The sequence below is a fragment of the Phyllostomus discolor genome, chromosome 14, assembly GCF_004126475.2.
Source record: "Phyllostomus discolor isolate MPI-MPIP mPhyDis1 chromosome 14, mPhyDis1.pri.v3, whole genome shotgun sequence".
Taxonomy (NCBI): Eukaryota; Metazoa; Chordata; class Mammalia; order Chiroptera; family Phyllostomidae; genus Phyllostomus; species Phyllostomus discolor.
In genome coordinates this window covers 42,156,107-42,175,887 of record NC_040916.2, presented here as the reverse complement: position 1 = coordinate 42,175,887, position 19,781 = coordinate 42,156,107, and the positions used below count along the sequence as shown (strand labels likewise).

Here is a 19,781-nt window from a genome sequence, read left to right as displayed (position 1 = left end):
TTCATTCGTCATTTCTTTCATTGTTGAGCGCTTGTGCTGGGCACTCTTCTGGGTGCTGGAGGGATAGGCATGAACCTGCCCTCAAGGGATCCTGTCCTCAGGACCCATCTCCAGTTTGCTGAGTTCTCCCAGAGTGACAGTGATCTGGGAAGGGTCAGGAAGTGCTCATGCTTTGCTCTGTCTCCTGCTCTTCAAAGCAGAAGGGGCTGCCTGCGTGCCCACATCTTTGTCTATGGCCGCTGCAAGCGGCCTGTCTATTGCAGCAAATTAGAGTACCTCCCCGTAGCCACACCTGCCTCTAGAGCCAGGAGCAAATGCCAGGCAAAGCTGGAGGCAGGAGGAACAGAGTGTATGCGCTGCAGTACTCATTCAAAGCTTTTGAGGTTTGCCATGGGTCACCAAGACATCTAAAAGAGCTGAGTTTTTGCTGTTTATGAGCAGACTCTTACCTGCTTTAAACTCTCTTGTCTCTACTCTCAGTAGAAAATCTGAATTCCTGTAATATGTCATTCAAGTTGCTGGTGGCCTCACCCCTGGCTAGCTGTCCAGTCTCAACTGTCCCTCGACCCTACTGCTTTGCCGTTCCTGTCTCCCAGTCCCCCACCCCATGCTCTCAACCACTTTCCAGCTTCAGGAATAAGCCACTGTGTCTGGCCTCAGTCCCTCAGCCAGGGAGGCTGTCTTTCCTCTCTCTTTCCTCTGCCTCCCCCGACCCCGTTTCATACCACCTGGCCTCCACCAGGACCACTGCTGTGGGTCCTTCAAGTTCACTCGGCAGTGACACCTACAGCAGATTGTGGTGGACTCACCCAGTTTGGATGGGGTGCCCTCTGGGCACCCCAGCACTGGGCAGGGCACAGGGTTCTGCAGGGCTGCTCTTCGAGCATTGTGCTTGGCCTGCTCCCCACCGAGAGCTCACTGTGGCCAGGGGCTGCTGACACTCTAGTGTGGGGAATGCAGTGGGTGCTCAGTGCAAGTCTGATGAGTGAATGGCACAGGGGACCTTAAAGTGCAGGCCACACAAATCCATAGCCAGGAATGGCTCCGTCTCAGCAGCTGGGTGGAGAAAGGAGGGCAACCCCAGGATTGCACCCTCGGGATTGTACCCGCAGGATTGCACCACAAGGACAGCCCAGCTGCACAATGTGTCTCGGGGGTGGGGTGTACCACCCGGGCTGTGCAGCCCAGAGGGCTAGCCCCCTCAGGCTGACCCAGGCCAACCAGAAAGTGCCAGCATGGGTGAGGCACAGCAGCAGGGGTCCAGGCAGTGAGAAAATGTGCAGTCGAGCAGTATAAAACCTGGTTCACAGTGGCTGACTGATTTAATTCACACTAGGGTGACCTTACTGTCAGTATGTAAATGACCTTTCCCATAGTTCTTAAACTCAAGACTAGTTAAGAATCCTTAGAATGCTTGTTAAAACTTTGTACTCCTAGGCCCTCACCTCCAGAGGGTGATTTGGGGGAGATCCCAGGCAATCTGTATCTCTTACTGGGGTCCAGGGTCCTGGGGCAGGTGGTCCACAGGGCACACCAGAGAAACACGCATGGGAAACGACCCGGCATCGTCTGCCCATGAAGGGATCTCCTGGTAGCCAGCCAGGAAGTGCCAATACCCTGTGCATCGTCCCCTTTACAATGAAAGGGTCAGAGATGCAGGAAGGACAGGGGAACTTAGAAAACAAGCGCGCTGCCTGGGACGGGTTGGGAGTAGATTGAAGATGAGGAGACAACAACCTTGCAGAACGCCACCCACCGGCAAGCTGGAGAAACACTGCAAGTTTCTGATAACTGTGGAAGCACTGGGTATTCGAGGAAAAAGAGACAGCTGACGCTGAGTACAGCAGGTCCTCAAACAATGTCGTTTCACGCAGTGTAGTTTCATTATGCCGCCGAGAAAAAAAAGTTTTCCAGCCAGGGCCATGGTCTGTGTGCAGTTCGTATGTTCTCTACATGTCTGTGCGGCTTTTCTCTGGGTGCCCCACTTTCCCTCCATGTCCCAAAGGTGTGCACGGGAGGCGTGTCGGTGTGTCTCAGTTGTGCCAGTCAGAGGGGGTGGGGGTGGGCTGTGAGTGCACCCCGCGATGGAAGGGGCGTCCTGTCCAGGGCTGGTGCCTGCCAGAGTCTCAGTCACTGCACTTGGACTGAGGCAGGATTTTGGGAGAATGATCTGGGATCGAAGGAGGAGAAGACCAGGAAATGGAGGTGGCCGCCAGCTGGAGTTGCCCAGTTTCTCAGATACTTGCTCAGGCCAGGGCAGAAGAAACAGAGGGTGCGATAGGGGAGGTAAATTGTTACCTTTACGCTCTAGGGGTTCTCTATGGCTGTGCCTAAAAATTAAGGTGGCATGGGACAGATTAAGAGGAGAGGAGCGTACATGTTTACGTAAGTTTCGTGTGACGCTGGAGCCCTTCTAAGGAAACGAAGACCTGTAAAGAAATTGCGAAATCTACAGACCTTGATATTGGGTTGAACAAAGAGAGGGAATGTGGAAGAGTCATCCGTGTTTTGCCATGTATAGTGCACAGTCACATTTTTAGCCCAAACTTTCAGGAAAAAAAATCTTTCATTTTAATTTTTCAATTCCATTATTTATTTATTTATATGTAGACACAAAACCGATTCTCATATTCCAGGGTATTATTTTGCATATGGATATCATAATTGCTTTCTAGAGTTACACTTTTAATGCATAAATATAAGTAGAAGAATTAAAAACATTTATATAGATATGGAATTAGTACTACCCACACCTTATTTTTCCACAACCTTGTTTTTCCCTCAGAAATGTGGGCAAAAAAAATTGCACATTCTACGTGGCAAAATATGGTAACCTATGTTGAGAGGCTAAAAGAAGAATTATTTTAACAAGGCCCGTTTGTTTAAAACTCTCTCAACTTCTAGTCCTTGATGATGATAACATTAATTTCCTCTGGCACGGGGTGGGGCACTCTCACATGGACGTTTTTATCTCCTGTTTTCATGAAGGCACGGAGAGATGAAAATGGCCCTCTCGCCCTGGCCAATGTGGCTCTGTTGGTTGGAGTGTGGTCCTGTAACCGGAAGGTGGTGAGGAGGATCCCAGGTCAGGGCGCCTAACTGGCTTGCAGGTCCAATCCCTGGTCTGGGCACTTACCAGAGGCAGCCAATCGGCCCTCTCTCGAATCGATATTTCCATCTCTTCCTTCCTCTCACTCTAAAAGCTATGAAAAAAAATGTCCTTGGGTGAGGATAAGAAAAAAAAATGCCCTCCCTCATCTGCTGTTTTTTAAGTGCTAAATAATCCTCATGCCAAAGTGTCATATTTGGGAGTAGCACATTCTGCCACCTGTCACAGCTATTAAGATTGAATGTTCTGAGTCTAGGTCCTCACAAGGTCTCAGGAAAAAAGAAGTTCAGCCCTTTAGAGTCGAGGCACAAAGTAAGGACAAAGTCAGTAAGCATGCCAAGAATATTTAAACACAAACATTTGAGCTGAAGGCTCTCCATCCCTCCAGCTGAGATGCGGATTGGGTGTGGAGACTGGGGAGGGGCCCGGGCACCAGAAGGGAGTCCAGTAGATAGCTAAAGGGTGCAAAGGCTACTGCAAGGCCAGGGAACAGGGCGGTGAGAAGCAGGATTCTGGAACCAGGTAGCCAGGTTCAAATCGCATCTCTACTACTTGCTGTGTGGTCACCAGGCCCCATTTTTTTTTATATAAAATGGGGGAGGTAAAGAGCACGCACCTCGAAGGGAAGGTGAGAGTTAAACAGGCTAGAATGCGTGAAGGTGATCCTCAGGTCAGTTCAGCGAGGTTGTTGGAACGCCACTCTCCGGTGCGGTGTGTTCTGTGGCCTTCTGTGCACCACGCGGACTGAGACCCTCCCCCGACCTGCACTCTGCTCCCAGAGCTTCGCAGCTGTGGCTGTAAACGTTTGCAAACCCCTTCCAGCTAGTCAGTCAGTACCTCCAAGGACACCCTTCTAACACCTAACGAGTGAGCAACCACGCTGAGCATCTACATATGCTGCGGGCCCTGTGAGGGAATTTAGAAGATGAGTCAGATGAGGGTCTGAACTTCTGAGCTCCTAAAGGAGACAAATCCCGTACTCAAATCATTCCAATAGGAAAGAGTTAAAAAAAGTTATTGGGTTGTTCAGTTAGTGTTCACCAGCTAAAAGAACTGAAAATGGCTTCAGAGGAGTGGGAGCATCTTGGGACTAAGGAAAAGATCTGACCTAAGGAAAAAGATGGAAAATGGTGGTACATTTACACAATGGAATTCTATGCAGGAGAAAGAAAGAAGGAGCTCCTACCCTGTGCAACAGCGTGGATGGAGCTGGAAAGCATTATGCTAAGCAAAATAAGCCAGGCGGTGAAAGACAAATACCATATGATCTCACCTTTAACAGGAACCTAATCAACAAAACAAACAAACAAGCAAAATATAACCAAAGACACTGAAATTGAGAACAGGCTGACAGTGACCAGAGGGGAGAGGGGAGGGAATTTCAGGGGAAGAAGGGAAAGGTTTGCAGGAACAAGTATAAGGACAGACACATGGACAAAAACAAGGTGAAGTGGAAACGGGAGGGAGGTGGGGTGGGCTGAGGAGGTGAGCTGGGATGGGGGTAAAAGGCAGAAAACTGTACTTGAACAACAATTAAAATAAAATTTTAAAAAAGAAAAGAAAAAAGATCACTGTGGTAGAGTTGTGCATTGCTGATGCACGCCTAAAGAAAGCTAAGACACACCCGAACTTTCTGTACAATTCTTCCGTATATTATCATATTCTGCTTTGTGTGCTTTTATGTATTTTCAGGTATATAGAGAAACTAAAATGCTACTTCATTAAAAAGGGAAGCTTTGCTTTTTCCTTCTTTGGAAGAATAATCCCAACAAATGTTTCTCAAATAGAGGCCTGTCCTTTTTGACATACGCATGTTAGATGCTCGAAATGCACATCTCCTTTGGGGAAACTCATGACATTTCAAATTAGACACGTCTGTTAAAGCATAGATCTGTTCTACCTTCCATGTATTTGTTATTGTTGCTTCTGAAACTTCCTTACAGCCCCGAAGAGGTCTTAATCCCTGTCAGATGTTATTATGTTACCAACTTTTATGTAGTCTTGAAAGGGGTTGTTTATTTAGCTTCAGTGACTCCTTGTTACTGCCAAATATTATTTCATTTCAGCACAGATGTAAGAGGTCCAATGACTGGAATTATTTTACAGCCCTGACATTGTCGAGAGATGGATACCAGTTTAATTATGGACAGCTGAAAATGATCTAGGAGTCACCTGCTCTGGGTATTTATCATCATTACGAAGTTCTCACCAAGCTGCGGTCTGGGCACTTTTCATAACGTTCCATTCGCATTAGACAGACAGTGCGATCTATATGGAGCCTGTATCTTCAGCCACCTTCAAATTTATGCATAGACAGCTTAATATTGCTCGATTGTTTTCTTTTCCTCTGCTCCAAGTGAGAAAGCATGTTTCAGTCATTCCCATTCTTTTCCTTTCCTCTTTTTCTGTCTCCACTGCCTTCTCTCACAGCTACCCTACCCTCCCAGCTGGTTTTCCAATGTGCCTCATTGGAAATTACTCATTACGCAGAGAAGGTGAACTGCATAGACTAGACATGTGAAGGATCAGGTAATACGGAGACCGCGGTATAGCTGGCACTCATGAAGTGCAGGAGGAGTGACGGACGGACAAGAGTGGAGGGGAGAGGAGAGGGAGGCTGTGCAGCCGCAGAACACTCTTCACAGAATTCCTCTGTCTCACATTTTAGAAGAAATTAAGAATAGCAAACTTCCTCCTTCTCGACTGCTCCCACAACACACTGCACCACAAAAAATGCGTTTTTACATTTTCTCTTTGTATCTCTGCTTTTCCTAAATGGATCCTGATCTTTCCTTGGTAGCGTAGAGAAAGGGTTAAGTGAAAGAAGCCGTGGCTACCACCGGCTGATCACAGACTAAGGCCCCACGTCCTGCCTGCCCAGGTGCACTCGCTCCATCCCTTTTCTCTTCCCCTGACCTGGGCTGTCAGGCCTGCCAGAATGCTAAGTCTGCCCTGGCTGCAGGGCTGATAACAGTAAGAGCTCATTTTAGTGAGGGTTTTCGGTCACGTATTATTCACGGTACTGTCGTTTTATGTGTTGTTTCATTCACTTCTCAAAAGTCTTATGAGATCAGCGCGGCTCATGTCTCTCTCTGTAGACCAGTGGCTCTCAGCCAGGCACGAGTTTGTCCCCTGGGAACATTCGTCAAGGCCTGGAGGTGCCGTTGGTGCACAGAGCCGTGGAAGCCAGGCGTGCACTAAACATCCTGTAACGCACAGGGAAAGTTCCTACAACGGAATGAGCTGACTCAAAATGTCAGCAGAGCCGCTGCTAGGATTTTCCACCCTGCTGTGGGTGGGAAAGCTGAGCTTTAAAGGGAGTAATCGGCTTGCCCAGGCGACGCGGGGAGAAGACTGGGGAACAGATGCAGCCGTGCGTTTGCTTGATGTTGCACAGAAGTGGTCTTGGCTTCGGAGCTGCTGCATCATCCCCGCAGCCCAGCAGCTACGGATCCCCAGCACGAGCCTTCCCACGTGAGGGGTCCTTTCAGTCATGTCTAACCCGGCCTTCCCGCCTTTTCATCCAGTGTGCAGAATCAGGCTCGTCTGCAGCAGGCCTGTTCCTCGAAACGCTGAACGTTTTATAACGCACACACACACTCACCGGGCCACTGGCTCCTCGGATGTCTGCAGTGTCGTGAGCAGACACAGCGCACACAGCGGCAGAACACATACGTGAATGATGATGCTGCCCAAGAAACAGACTCTGAAGATGGCACATCTAGTCACGCGGTTTTCTTTGATGGATGAGTTATACACATTTAATCTGACATGGGTTTAATGATAAACACAATACCTTGGGTCTACGGGATAATTAGGTAGAAATGCTAGTCAGCATTATTACTTTCAAGGTGATGATCAAAAATGTTAATATTGTTCTCTTTTTAGTATTTTTCAATATCCATGAGCTCAGTTTCGATGGTGTCTTCATATGCTGAGTATCTTTTAATCTTAATCATCCCCAAAAGCAGCTGCACACATAAACACACATACTCTTATGCACACCTACACATATACACACAGACACGTGTGCACAGATATGTGTGTGCACACACAGTCACACACCTGGGGGTGATAAACATCCCGCTCAGGCTTGTGCTCACCTGGACTGAGTCAAGGTTATGGATCCTGCTTCCGTTCACTGACGTCTTTGGGTATCTCAACCAACCCTAAGTCATGGACCCGAGGTAATGAGTTAAATATGAACTCATATTTTGTGCATTAATACAGCTATTGTACCAACACCATGGACCCCACCCTTCCCCAAGGAGGGCTCTGAAACCAACAGGCTAATGTTGGGAGACTGGTACGATTTGGCGCTTCTGAAGGGAAAGTCTTCCTTCAGCCTATCCCTCCCCATCACCCCTCCCTTTTCTGCCCCACACAACCACGCCTTTCCCTCTCCTCCATCACCTGTTCCAGGCAAAAGAAATGCAGATCCAAAGTCCTTACTCTTCCTCAGAACTCACCCGGAATAAGTGCACGGCGAATCGAGCAGTGTCCAAGCTGCTCCCTGTGCCTCCTTTGTAACCAGAATGGGGACCCCGGGCAGCAGACCTCATGGATGCCCTGCCTGTCTGTCCTACTGTCCCTCCATCATGTTCACACACATACATCTATGTGCACATACACATACGTGTTTTGTGTATAAATGAGTACACACACTTGCACACGTACACTCATCGGGTCTCTAGTCTGTGGAGCAATTCTAAGTTTCATCCAGGCAGATACCATGCTTACTGCAACCATGTGGGGAGGGGCCGCACAGAGGAGGGACGGGCGAGGGGAAGGGAGGCCACCGGAGTTGGGGTGGGGGGGCCTGACACCCAAGCAAGGGAAGAATGTGACTCCTTTGGCCTATTTTTGTTGGATCCGATCATTAGCTGGTGAATATGACTTAAGTCTTTGAGCCAAGTAAGTGATAAAGGGAAATACTTTTACTTCTCAGTGTGCTCAGAATCACGAACTTTCTAACAGAAGGAGGACATCCACCCCCAAAATGAGATCTTCACAGTGCGGCCTCCGCTGCACTCTTTGAAGCTCAGTTTCCTCCTACCAGTCTGTCCCGGCACAGCACGCCTCCGGAAGCTCGGCCTGGGCCGCCCCAGCCCTGGCAGGCCCTCGGCGTGGCCTGAGTGGGGCCAGCAGACTCACGCAGGCCGGGCCTGGCAGCAGTTTTTCTCCGTTTTAATGAGTCTCACTTACCCATAAGACTCTTTTTTTAAAAAAAATTCTGACTCATGCCAGGCTCATTTATTTGTTTTTTTGGCTTGATGAATACCCAGGTTTTAACCCACTTAGGACTGTTTTTCTGCCTGGTTCTACGAGCTTGGGTTTGTGTCTGATTACTCCCCAACCCTGACCAGCTCACCGCTCCCATTTTCTCTCGCAGACTTCACCCTCCTTACACCTGCAGCCCTTGTCGGTTTGTCTCCTTGCACGCACATGCATGCAGACACACAGAGACATCACACAGAGACACACAGAGACACACAGAGAGATACATCACACAGAGACACAGACACACACGCACAGACACACAGTGCATCACACAGAGACACACACGTGCAGACACACAGATGCACCGATACACACATTGAGTAGATACTGGACGAGTAATGCTAACAATGCTGGAAGGTTAAAAATTTGGTTATTATTTCAGTTAGTACAAGTAAGGCAAAGGAGGGGAATCCCTTCTGAAATACTGCGTGAAATGTATTTTCCCTTAAATTCTGTCTCTTCTGTAGTTCTTTTGTTTTCGTTCCTCAAAGCCTTATGCTTCAAACAAAGGTCCTCTAAGGATTTGTTTTTCATCTGAGACCAAACTACTAGCTCCTGATTGGGTGACATTGTGAATTATGGAGTGTGAGAAGAACGAATTTTCAGTAGAAATTATGTTTCTGCCTCTCCTGGGGATGACCTAAATACCATAAAAATTGTCAGTCTCAGATTCTGAGTTGAGCAAGCCTTTCATTTCCATTAATTAGCCCAAGGATTCACTGTGCCGAACGCTTGTGGGGAGCGCGGAGAGCAAAGGCCTGCGTGGGAGTCGCGGAGCGACCCTGGGGAAGGACAGCACACGCTGCTTCTGCCGTGGCCGAGGGGGCCGAGGGCCGTGGTGCCGGCTGGGGGTCTGTCTGCACAGGGGCAGCCCTCGGGCTGTTCGGGCAGGCAGGACCGTCCCCGTCCCTCCTCAGTGCTGCCTCGCACTGCCGCTGCTCCGATCCTGTGTCCCCGTGTGTGAGAACTGGAGCCCAGCTTTTCCAGCGACACTCCTCCTCACCGATCTCCTCCTTTCGCTGTGGGATACCATGGGGTACCACCGTGGCTTTGATGCCACACCAGGTTTTTGGTTCAAACCCAGCTCCCTACAGACAGTTTAGATGAACCAGAGAAAACTTTTATGGCTACCAAAATACCTTTCTCTTGGGACGTTTTGTTGTGCTTTCAGAACATTTTAACACAATGAGGTAACACGCAAAGACTCATAGAGACATCCCATCCATCACCACGATGCCAGGCAGGCCTCACCTGAACCACCCCAGACATAGGTAAATATCCTGTTTTCACAGGCCATCAGGAAAAGAGACTCCTCGTCACTCCTGGGTGACCCGTCCCAGTGCTGACTTCCCTTCAATGCCATCATTATATTTGTCTAGTGGAGGAACACCCCCGCTAGGCTGCTGTGAGCCTTAAAAACCCAAATTTGTGTATTTTGAGCCAGATGTCACAAAGCAGCCTGATTGTCAGCACACTGTTCAGCTGGTTTTGAAAATGCCCTTTTAAACCAAGTACATCTACCCGTAGGGCTGGACCCAATCCGACAGCTTCCATTTCTCGGTAAACGCGTGACCGTTCATTCCCTCCTGAGTCTGGTCACCGTCAGGTGGTGAGGTTGTGCAGGTGAGCCTTTATGTTTTCCTGCTCCCAGAAGCCACAGCCCTCGCGTCCCTTCCCCTAAATCGTGTTAGCAGGAGGCCGGCCACAAGAGCAAGGAGCTCTCTCTCATGGAGGGCATTTGCCTAGATGCACACAAAGCCTTCTGCCGTCGGGTTTGTTCCTTTGGCTTTTAAGGAGCCCTTCCCCTGGCTGTGCCCTCCTGTGATGCATCGCAGGAAACCCCACTGGAGTCTCGAAGAGGCCCGGTTACATTTTGGGCTATGATAATCTACAGAACCTTCCATAGTTAGGAGCAAAGAGCCACCTCCCTTTCTTTCAGCTGTTTCCCTTGGCCGAAAGTGGAAAGTCGTCAGGAAGCGGATTGGTCAGGAAGGCCCTGACCGAGAGCTGGTACGGATCTCAGACAGACGCGGCTCGATGAGTTGCAGTGTGCGCCGTCATTGTCTGGGACGCAGGGGCTGAAATTGACACCATATGCGCCCGGAGGAGTAATTGCTCCAAGGGGGGAGAAAAGCAACATGTCAGAACATTTTAGTAACACCTCATTCATCCTGGGGTTATAAATAAACCTGGGGCTTGCTTAAAAACAAAAGTCAGAAAACGCTTTGACTGGACTATTTTTGTGACAGTGGTTCCGCTGGAGGTGAGCTTTGCTAGGGAGACAACACAAATAAAGAGGAGCACGTAACAACATTTTATGGTATATTTTACGTGATTTTATTTTTTTTTCTTGCAGTAAATAAAGTGGTTATAGGGCTCCAAGGAAAAGGGCCCAGATGTTAGAGAGTTGTGTGACATTTAGGGGAAACGAGCTGTAAAAAGTGGAGTCATAAAGCAGGCTGTCAGTGCCACACATCTGGACAATACAGCTGCATGTTCCCAGTGGCTGTCGTCACCCCAAGAAAACTCAATAACCTCATTTCACCCCAATTAGGCTGCATACCAACAGGATCCACATGAAGCTGCAGGGGGAGGGGCTGGACACTCAGATGGTGCCTCTGTGTCAAGGATCTTTTATCTCTCATCTGCCTTTGGTCACTAAGAAATGAATGACCGCTAACATAGCCATTTCCATGATGATAACCCCTGTTTAGTTTGCCATGCACTGATGAGTCAGAGGTTGACGGCTGGGACCATGTGCCACGCTACACAACAGCCTTCTGTGGCACGACACTGGCCGGCAGTCACCCCATCCCAGAGCCCCCCGCCCACCGTCCCTGCCCCTGCTTTGGAGGGTCCGACTCGAGCACTGTTGCGTGAAGCACCCCTGCCCTATGGGGAAAAGAAGTTAATTTCCAGACAACCCAACTTATTTAGAGTAGAGAATAAATGGCCCTCTCTGTGGGGTTAGGCCATTTTTCCCCTAATTTTTTTGGCCAGCAGTGAGGCACCTTTGCAGTAAGACAAATATTACGAAACCAAATACCATTTCACCTTTTCATCACTGACAGGCTGTGCCAACGGTTGTAAATGCCACCTTTCCTAATGATTGTGTTTCTTCCTAGGTGTTGCTAGCAGCGAAAGCAATCATGGACAATGGAGAGAAATTAACCTTACCACTGATAGGGAAACTCCTGAAATTCCAGCTTCTCCAGATTAAACTTAAGGACCAACAGCGCCGGGATAACGAAAAGAAGGTACTGTACCCCGGTGGGCTCCCTAAAGCCAGCGAGCAGGAGTGCAACGGCCCGGCTGCCCCAGGACTCTCCCTCTCGTCGCCAGCCTGCCGCGGCGTGCTGCCCAGCAGCCAGGCTTTCGTCTCGGCTCCTCGGGGCAAAGGCTGTCCAAGGCCCCGCTGGAGAAATTGTACTTTCTCAAAGACAAACACATTAAAAATAAGTTCCCTCGTGTAGAAATACGACAATATTCAGGGCCTATGCCTGAGGTTATTTGTGCAGCAGTTTATTTATGTGCTAGTAACAGAGAAGGGGACTGAGGAGAGACAGCGAGTCAGAAGTAAGTGTAAAAAGCTGGAGAACCCCACAAGGTCAAGGTCCCATTTGAAATAGTTTACATGACATTCAGTAGGAGTGCTGATTAAAGTAATGGGCTGCATCTGCACCTTCATCACAATCTATTTCAGCAGCAATCCATCGCTTCTATTTCCATATCACACACTGACGATTTCTTCACATGGAGACTTTTCACTTAATTAGCCTATGGAAATCATTTCTGTGTGTTTTCCAAAGACTCAGATTTTCATCTGAAAAATACTTTAAAGTGCTTTTAGCAAATTGATGCCAACTTAACTGCATTTGCTATTATCATTACTCACAATTAGAGATGTTTTTCTTCTTTTTCAAATCATGCTGAAGTATTCTGGGAAAGTCAAATGCTCCTGTGTCCATGTGTAATGTGTATGTTTGTGCATGTGTATGTGTGTGCATGTGTGTGCGCGCATGTGTATGTTGGAAATGCATTGGCATGTAAGTTGTTCCTTCATGCCCCTAAGGGGAAGAGGTAAAATCAGTTCGCGGAAGAAGAGAGAGAAAGTGAGCGTGTTCCAATAACACCTTCTTCACTTTGGTAAGACCCCCAAATCTGGCTTTCCTGTTTGAGTTGGTCTCTTGACAGGACCATTGTAAGAACACACTAATAATGACACCTTATATTTGTAATATCAGGCTTTATGTTTTCCAAAGAGCTTTCCCGTGGAGCACCTTATTAACGTGGCACGTATTGTCCGCAGGAAAATTCCACTCGTGCGCGCACAGGCGACGCTACAGTTTTCCATCTACTGAAGCGCTTTCCAGCCTGTGCGGGAGACACGTGCCTTAAACACTCAGGGCCGCTAAGAGTTGGCGGAAGAAAAATTGGAAAATTGGAAACTATAGAAATATCTTTTCTTGCCTTTTTAAATTCCAGCATCACATGGGACCCTGAATTAGGAAACCTAGTCTGTGAGTCCTGGAAAATCCCCGAACCTTCCGCTGGCTCTGTGCTTCCTCACAGCGCCGACAGTACCCCTAACAGGCTAACCAGCGTCAGTGCACTTACTGGCCTGCCCGAGTCAGGGATTGTTCATCAGAGGCTTTAGATCCAAGGTCACAGATGTGAGGGAACAATAAATGGAATATCCTGGAAGCTCCAAGAAAAGTTTTTAAACTAGCAATGAGCAACAATATAAAAATATTTCTGCACTGTTATTTTGCTCAACATTTCTTGGAATTGTGAACTGTGATAATACAATTATAATACTCTGAAGATATGGAAATGATCTTGATTTGTTGAGAATTCAAGAGCCCTAAGGAACTGGGGCTTGAATTTAGGTTTATTTCTGTATCATGCATAACATAGAAATAATAGATGCTACGAGAACTCTGCGCAATGAAGAGCCACCAATTGCACAGTCTAGTTCAATGCCTTCACTAGGTCGGGTTCCCAAACGCCAGCCCCAGGTCCCTGTGTTGCAGCCGTGTGAGTAAGGGATGAGACCCGACTGGAACGGGGTGCTTTCCAGAAGATGCTCTGGGTGAAAGCAAGGATAAGGGAGTTGTTTGGGGGATGATGTCATCTCTGTTTATTTCAACAACGCTGCCCAACAGGCCAGTCGGAACAATCGAGGACGTTAAAGCTTGTCAGCCAGGGAGTTTGGCAGAAAGCAAAATGAGTATAAAGTATGTAAAACTGACACCATACTGTGCGTTAGAAATTTAAAAAACAAAAGAGGACTTTACCCAATCTCCTTCTCTTTTCTAAACCAAGGGTAAGATTCTGAAATTCCTGCAAGGAGAGAGCCTGCCCCTTCAGCATTTTAACATCAACATGAAATCTTTGTGGGTGTTTTCTTTCAAGTGCTAATTACAGTGCCTACGTCTGTACATTTTCTGAATTGTATTTTTTTAATGAATGCTTTAAAAATAGCCACAGCGGTAATTATAGAAAATACTAGGGAGAAGCTGTGGACAAAAATTAATAATTATAAAAATAAAAATTATAATTCAGACCCTGTTCTTTTTCAAAGAAACAAATAAAATGTATCGCTATGTTTTGATCCTATTTTGTTAAAACTCTTTTTGAAAGTAAATGGTAAAGAATATCATTTCAATTGCCAAATACAGTAAAAACATCATTTTTTTAGATTCCACTAATTTTAATAATTTATAACACTTTAGTCTGGGCTATGCTTAACATTGTGTTTGCTTTGACCATAAGTTAGCTGGCTAAAGAATATTATAAAAAAGACTACATGAGGAGATATTTCTTAGAAGAACCGTTTTGACTTCAGCACATAAATTTCTGGAAGGCAAATGCCTGCCTCCAGTTGCAAATAAGTTGAATATATTTGAAAACTTTCTCTATTTGGAAATACTTTATTAATTACTTCCAAATATGCATGTCATGAAGAAAATAGACTGTATTTCTTTAAATATATTTTAGCATTTCAGAACTTCTGAAAATGACCCTTTTACAATTAATCTCAAATTAGATTTTATTGTAACTTAAAATCTGAACGAGAGTGTTTTATTTAAAAATGAATTTTCCTTACACACATCATTATCTCAGCATTTATTCTGCATTTTTAGTTCTTCATTAGCAATCTGTTGTTAATTAACGTTTATTGAAACAAACATTTAGAGGAGCAATGTCGTGGGCACGTGTGTTCATTATAATTTTAAAATAATTTACTTGGTTTCTGTTCTGATCCCTGTTTTCATTTAGCCATTATCTGAATATTATAGCATCATTCACAATTTTACTTCTTTTTAACCCTAACTTTTATGTTGTATGTTAATGATAAACATTTATTTAAAACCAAAACACTTCATTTGTTCATTTGTTTATTTTGATTCATTTCCATCAAAATATTTAAATTATATTAATAATTCAACTAGAAGAAAACATTTAATCATCTATGAAAGATGAAAATGACTAATACAAAAAGATCAACAATTTAAATAATCAGTTGAACTAAATCCAGTTTTCAGTGCCTCTGAGTTTAGTCAGATTCAGAATATTTGAATAGAATTTTGGAAAAGATGCAAATATATTCTAGTTGTGCTTTTAATTTGTGAATTCAAATAACCAGTCTCTATTTTCTTGGATATTTTTAGCATGTCTTTTGTAAGAAAGCAGAACAGTTTTTTCTGGCTTACATGCTTAGCACAAGTTGCCTTATTTTACGAGGTACTTGAATTGAAGAGAAGGAAGGTATGCATTAAAAACTCTGGCGAGATAGTATGGCTAAACTTTTCTTAAAACGACTCAAAATTAAAAGCACCTGAATTTGACGAGCTGTCCTGATGGAACCAGGGCCAAGTCAGAGCCTGTTCCATGGGAGCCACAGGAGAAATCGGGGTGACATGCACACACGTTTCCCAGCTCGCTCCAGTTGAAACCCTGGAAGCCGGCCTGTGTCCTGCCATGGTGCATGTGCGTGTGTGCGTGTGTTAAAAGAGAGGCCATAGGGACGTACCCGGAAATTACAGGCTGGTTAGTTTTGATTCAGTTGTGGTTAAAATCTTCAGACACTGTTTTAAAAAATCAAACAGGGGAAGAGCAGGAACTTAGTTGAGAGGGACCCATGTGTTTTCAGGAAAGGAGTAACTTGCCTCACCAACTGGATGGAATTCTTTAAGGCTGGATGATCGAAATGAGGTTACCACCGACGAAACCATCGGATCTACAGAACCACCAAAGTCAACAGCTCAGGGCAAACAATAAACGCCTCCTGCCTGGCAGATCCATAAAGTAAAATAGTGCTTTCCTGATTGGGATGCTTTTAATTAATGAAAACTATTTAGGACTTCATGAAAAATGTGCAGAAACACATTTAAAATTGAGCAGGATTTCACAATATGAATAGCTACAGTTACAGTAGCTAATAATAATAATCAGCTACCATTATTGACTGATTGGTGCTATACTAAGCTCTTTACACGTGCTATATCATTTAACATTTAACATGAATTTATGAGGTACAGAGTATTATTCCCAGTTTGCAGATGGGGAAACTGAGGGTGTGAAAAGTTAGGTCATGTTCCCAAGGCCGAATAGCTGCTCAGACGTGGAGCTGGAATTCACACCCAAAACCGTCAGACCCTAAATATCACGCTCCTGACCACAGCACCCCTCCTCCCCGGTGTGTCTCAACGTCCGCGCACCATGGCGCTCTCGGCTCCAAGCCAGCAGAGTGTCTGCCCAGAGGTGTTTTCACTGCAAGAGCAAAGCTCTGCCCAGGGATCACCAGCAGCCAGCCAGTCCCACTAATTAATCACATGCACACAGCACCCTAAGGTTAGCGCAGAGACAGGTCATGGAAAGTAACGAAGCTCGCCCAGGATAAAGACCACTGGGCAGCCCACCACCGATTCCCGAGGAATCCTGACTTCATCTCCAGTCCTGGCCAGCGCCCAGAAGTGACCTGGTCTCTGGGGGAATCTCTTAGAACTAGACTTCCTGAGACTATTCCAGACTTTCCTGCCCCTTCTTTCTTCATTCTGGATGTTGAGGTAGAACAGCAATGTTCAACTCCTGTGCTATGAGAATTTTTAGAACATGCAATACGTGACTATCTAGCCAGGGGCACTGGCCTCTTTCCCCTTAGGCTGACAAATAATAGAATGACACCAGCCAGCACGACAATGGCCAGGTGATGTGAATGAATCCAGATTATACCTGTCTTTTGTCAGATTGACAAAACAGTATTTTTTTGATATGCCACAGAATTTTAGCAATTACTTTATGTGTGCCAGGAGATGAAAAAGGTTGAAATTCGCTGAGTTGGAATAACGTGGCTGAACAGGCACTAAAGCCTCCGCGTCACAGAGGCTCCTGCGGGAGGCAGACCGCACGTCCGCCCCTCACCACCGCGCAGCCAGGCTTGCTGTGCTCTGGCTCTGCGGGCGAGGGCTGCGCCCTGAAGAGAGCACGGGGGCACCCCAGTCGTTCTGCAGGGCTCTCAAGATCCCATCATTTGGTCAAGTGAACCCAGTAAAGTCCTAGTTTATGTTTTCTACACCACAGCAGCTCTCCAGAAAAGCAAGCTCCTAACTCAGTACCATCCATTATTTTCATTATTTCAATTATAATTTATTGATTTTGCTATTACAGTTGACCTTTTTCCCCATTGCCCCCTCCACCCAGCACCCCCCACTCCTTCAGGCTATCCCCCAACCATTGTTCATGTCCATGGGTATAAGTTCTTTGGCTCCTCCATTTCCTATACTGTACTGTACATCCCCATGGCTGTTCTGCTACTACCTATTTGTATTTCTTAATCCACTCACCTCTTCACCCATTCCCCCCCACAGCCCCCCCTCATCTGGCAACCATCAAAACACTCTCTATATCCATGAGTCTATCTCTGTTCTTCTTGTTTGCTTAGTTTGTTTTTTAATTCAACTGTTGATAGATATGTGTTTGTTGTCATTTTATTGTTAATAGCTTTGATCTTTTTCTTAACATTTATGTTAAGTCCCTTTAACATTTCATATAATAATGTTTTGGTGATGATGAGCTCCTTTAGTTTTTTCTTGTCTGGGAAACTCTTTGTCTGTCCTTAGATTCTAAATGACAGCTTTGCTAGGTAGAGTAATGTAGGTTGCAGGTCCTTGCTTTTCATGACTTTGAATATTCCTTGCCTATCCCTTCTAGCCTGCAAAGTTTCTTTCGAGAAATCAGCTGACAGTCTTATGGGAACTCCTTTGTAGGTGACAAACTGTTTTTCTCTTGCTACTTTTAAGATTCTGTCTTTATCTTTAACCTTTGGCATTTTAAGTATGATATGTCTTGTAGTTGAGCCTTGATTGCTGTTGGCAGGTCAATGGGAGGGATTTACCCTGGCCAGTCAGCTGCAAGGATTGGCTGTGACCACTGACCACCAACTTCTGCCCTCCGTGGATGATCAGCTGTGCAGGGTCAGGGTGGTGGTGCTCCAACATGGTCTGTAGCTGCCCACTGGGTGCACAGGCTCTGGGGTTTCCCAGGTGGCGCAGGCCAAGGTCATTCTTCACCTGTGTTTTGCCCATGGTCACCCTGCCTGGGGTATAAAGTGATCTGAAATGGCTGTTACTTGTGCTGGGCTTGGAGATTCCTAGGTGAAGCCAAGCTGTGAATCTAGGCTGGCTGCTGCTAGTGCCAGGCCTGAGGCCACTTAGCCAGAGGTACTGGGGGCTGGGAGGTCCCTGTGGGCAGCTATTGCTTGTTTGATAGGATTTAGGAAATTGTGAAGCATGAGCCAAGACCAGTCATTCATATGGAAAAGTTTCTGTTAACAGCTTGGGTGGACCTGTAAGTGGGTGGAACAGAGTCTCTGGGGATCTTTATGGTGAGGCAAACAGTGTTAGCCAGGTTGATGGAGTCTCAGATATGGCACCTGCCTGCCAGCTTTGTGGCTCTGTGGGTGGCGGGGCGGAGGGTGGTTCAGAAAAGAGACAGTGGCCTCTGCCTGCCTTTCTCTCTGGGAGAAAGCTGTCCCCTAGCTCCTGCATTGGTGCCAGACACTTCAGTTCCTCCCTGTATGCCACTGGTGCCTTTTAAGTTGCTACCCCATTGCTGGAGCCCAGAAGGAGTGAGTCTGAATAGGTGAGTCCATGTGTGGGTTCTTTAATCAGAACTGCTTGGAACTCCAGAAGTTTCTTCCACTGACTCAATCCTGGCTGGTTTTTGCAGCCAGAAGTTATAGGGAATTATCTTCTGGCACTGGAACCTGGAGCCAGGTGTGGGGCTGGGACTCCTTGCTCCCGAGGTATCCCTCTTGAATATTTGTCCACCACACATGGATGTGGGACCAGCCCATTCTGTGTCTCCACCCCTCCTTCCATTCTGGATGCATGTGGTTTCTTTAACTCCACAGTTGTTAGACTTCCACTCAACTCAATTTCTGATGGTTCTGAGTGATGGTTGTTCTATAATTTAGTTGTAATTTTGATGTGGTTGTCCAGGGAAACAAACCGTGTTTGCCTATGCCACCATCTTGACTGGAAGTCCCCTTTATATTTTGTATTTGTCAGGGAAGTGAGGAGGAGAGCAGAGCAGAGGGGACAGAATAAATATAAAGTATAGAAAAGGTAAAACAAAGTGTTCATAATGCAATAAGCCTATCAATAATTTGATGTAGTTCTTTGTCCTTTCTGTAGATTTGTTTCTTTATAGGACTGCAATCATTGTAAAAAAAATTTTTTACTCCTTGCAACGGATTTACATCTATTATGTGATTATGTGCTGATTACCGTAATTCCTCTATTGTTGAACATTTTAGTTATTTCCATTTTTTTTTCATGAAAACAGTCTTGTGAAGAATAGATTTATAGTATAGAGTTCTCCATATTTTGGATAATTTCCCTAAAATAGGTTTATAGAAATTGATTAATTGGCCCCCAGATGTCCCCATAACCTTATGTTTCCAGTGTAGGTTCTAGCACCATTGGGACCTTGCTCTCCATTGAAGTGAAAACAGCCCCTGGGCAAGTGAACTTGCACGTCACTGTGTTAAGTCTTAAGACTTAACAGCACTTGAGCTTCTTACGGATGGGGAGCTTTGGGGGAATAGGTCTGTTCAATCTGCCGTCTTTCAAATTCGTTTGACACCATGTGTCACTTTCAGCCCATGCACTGTCCTCTCATCTGTGACTGGTAGACTAGATTGTGTATCAGATAGAGCCATATTCCGAACCAGAGCACCTCTCAGAAGACAGACCTAGCGTCTCGTAAGCCACATAATGATGGAATGGCTCAGTCACACAACCTCCTTGAGCATGGTTTTTAATCTGTAGCCTTAATGATACTGTGTGGGGGTCTTACGAAAGAACATATAAAACACAAAATGACA

General features: G+C 46.1%; 1 protein-coding gene across 1 annotated transcript in view; it reads left to right on the top strand.

The window, feature by feature from the left end:
* SPAG17 (sperm associated antigen 17) overlaps positions 1-19,781 on the top strand; it is a 178,349-nt gene that overhangs the window by 39,610 nt on the left and 118,958 nt on the right. Inside the window, exon 4 of the mRNA XM_036015092.1 lies at positions 11,515-11,646. Coding sequence (XP_035870985.1) covers positions 11,515-11,646 — 132 coding nt within the window. The remainder of the gene's footprint in view (positions 1-11,514; positions 11,647-19,781) is intronic.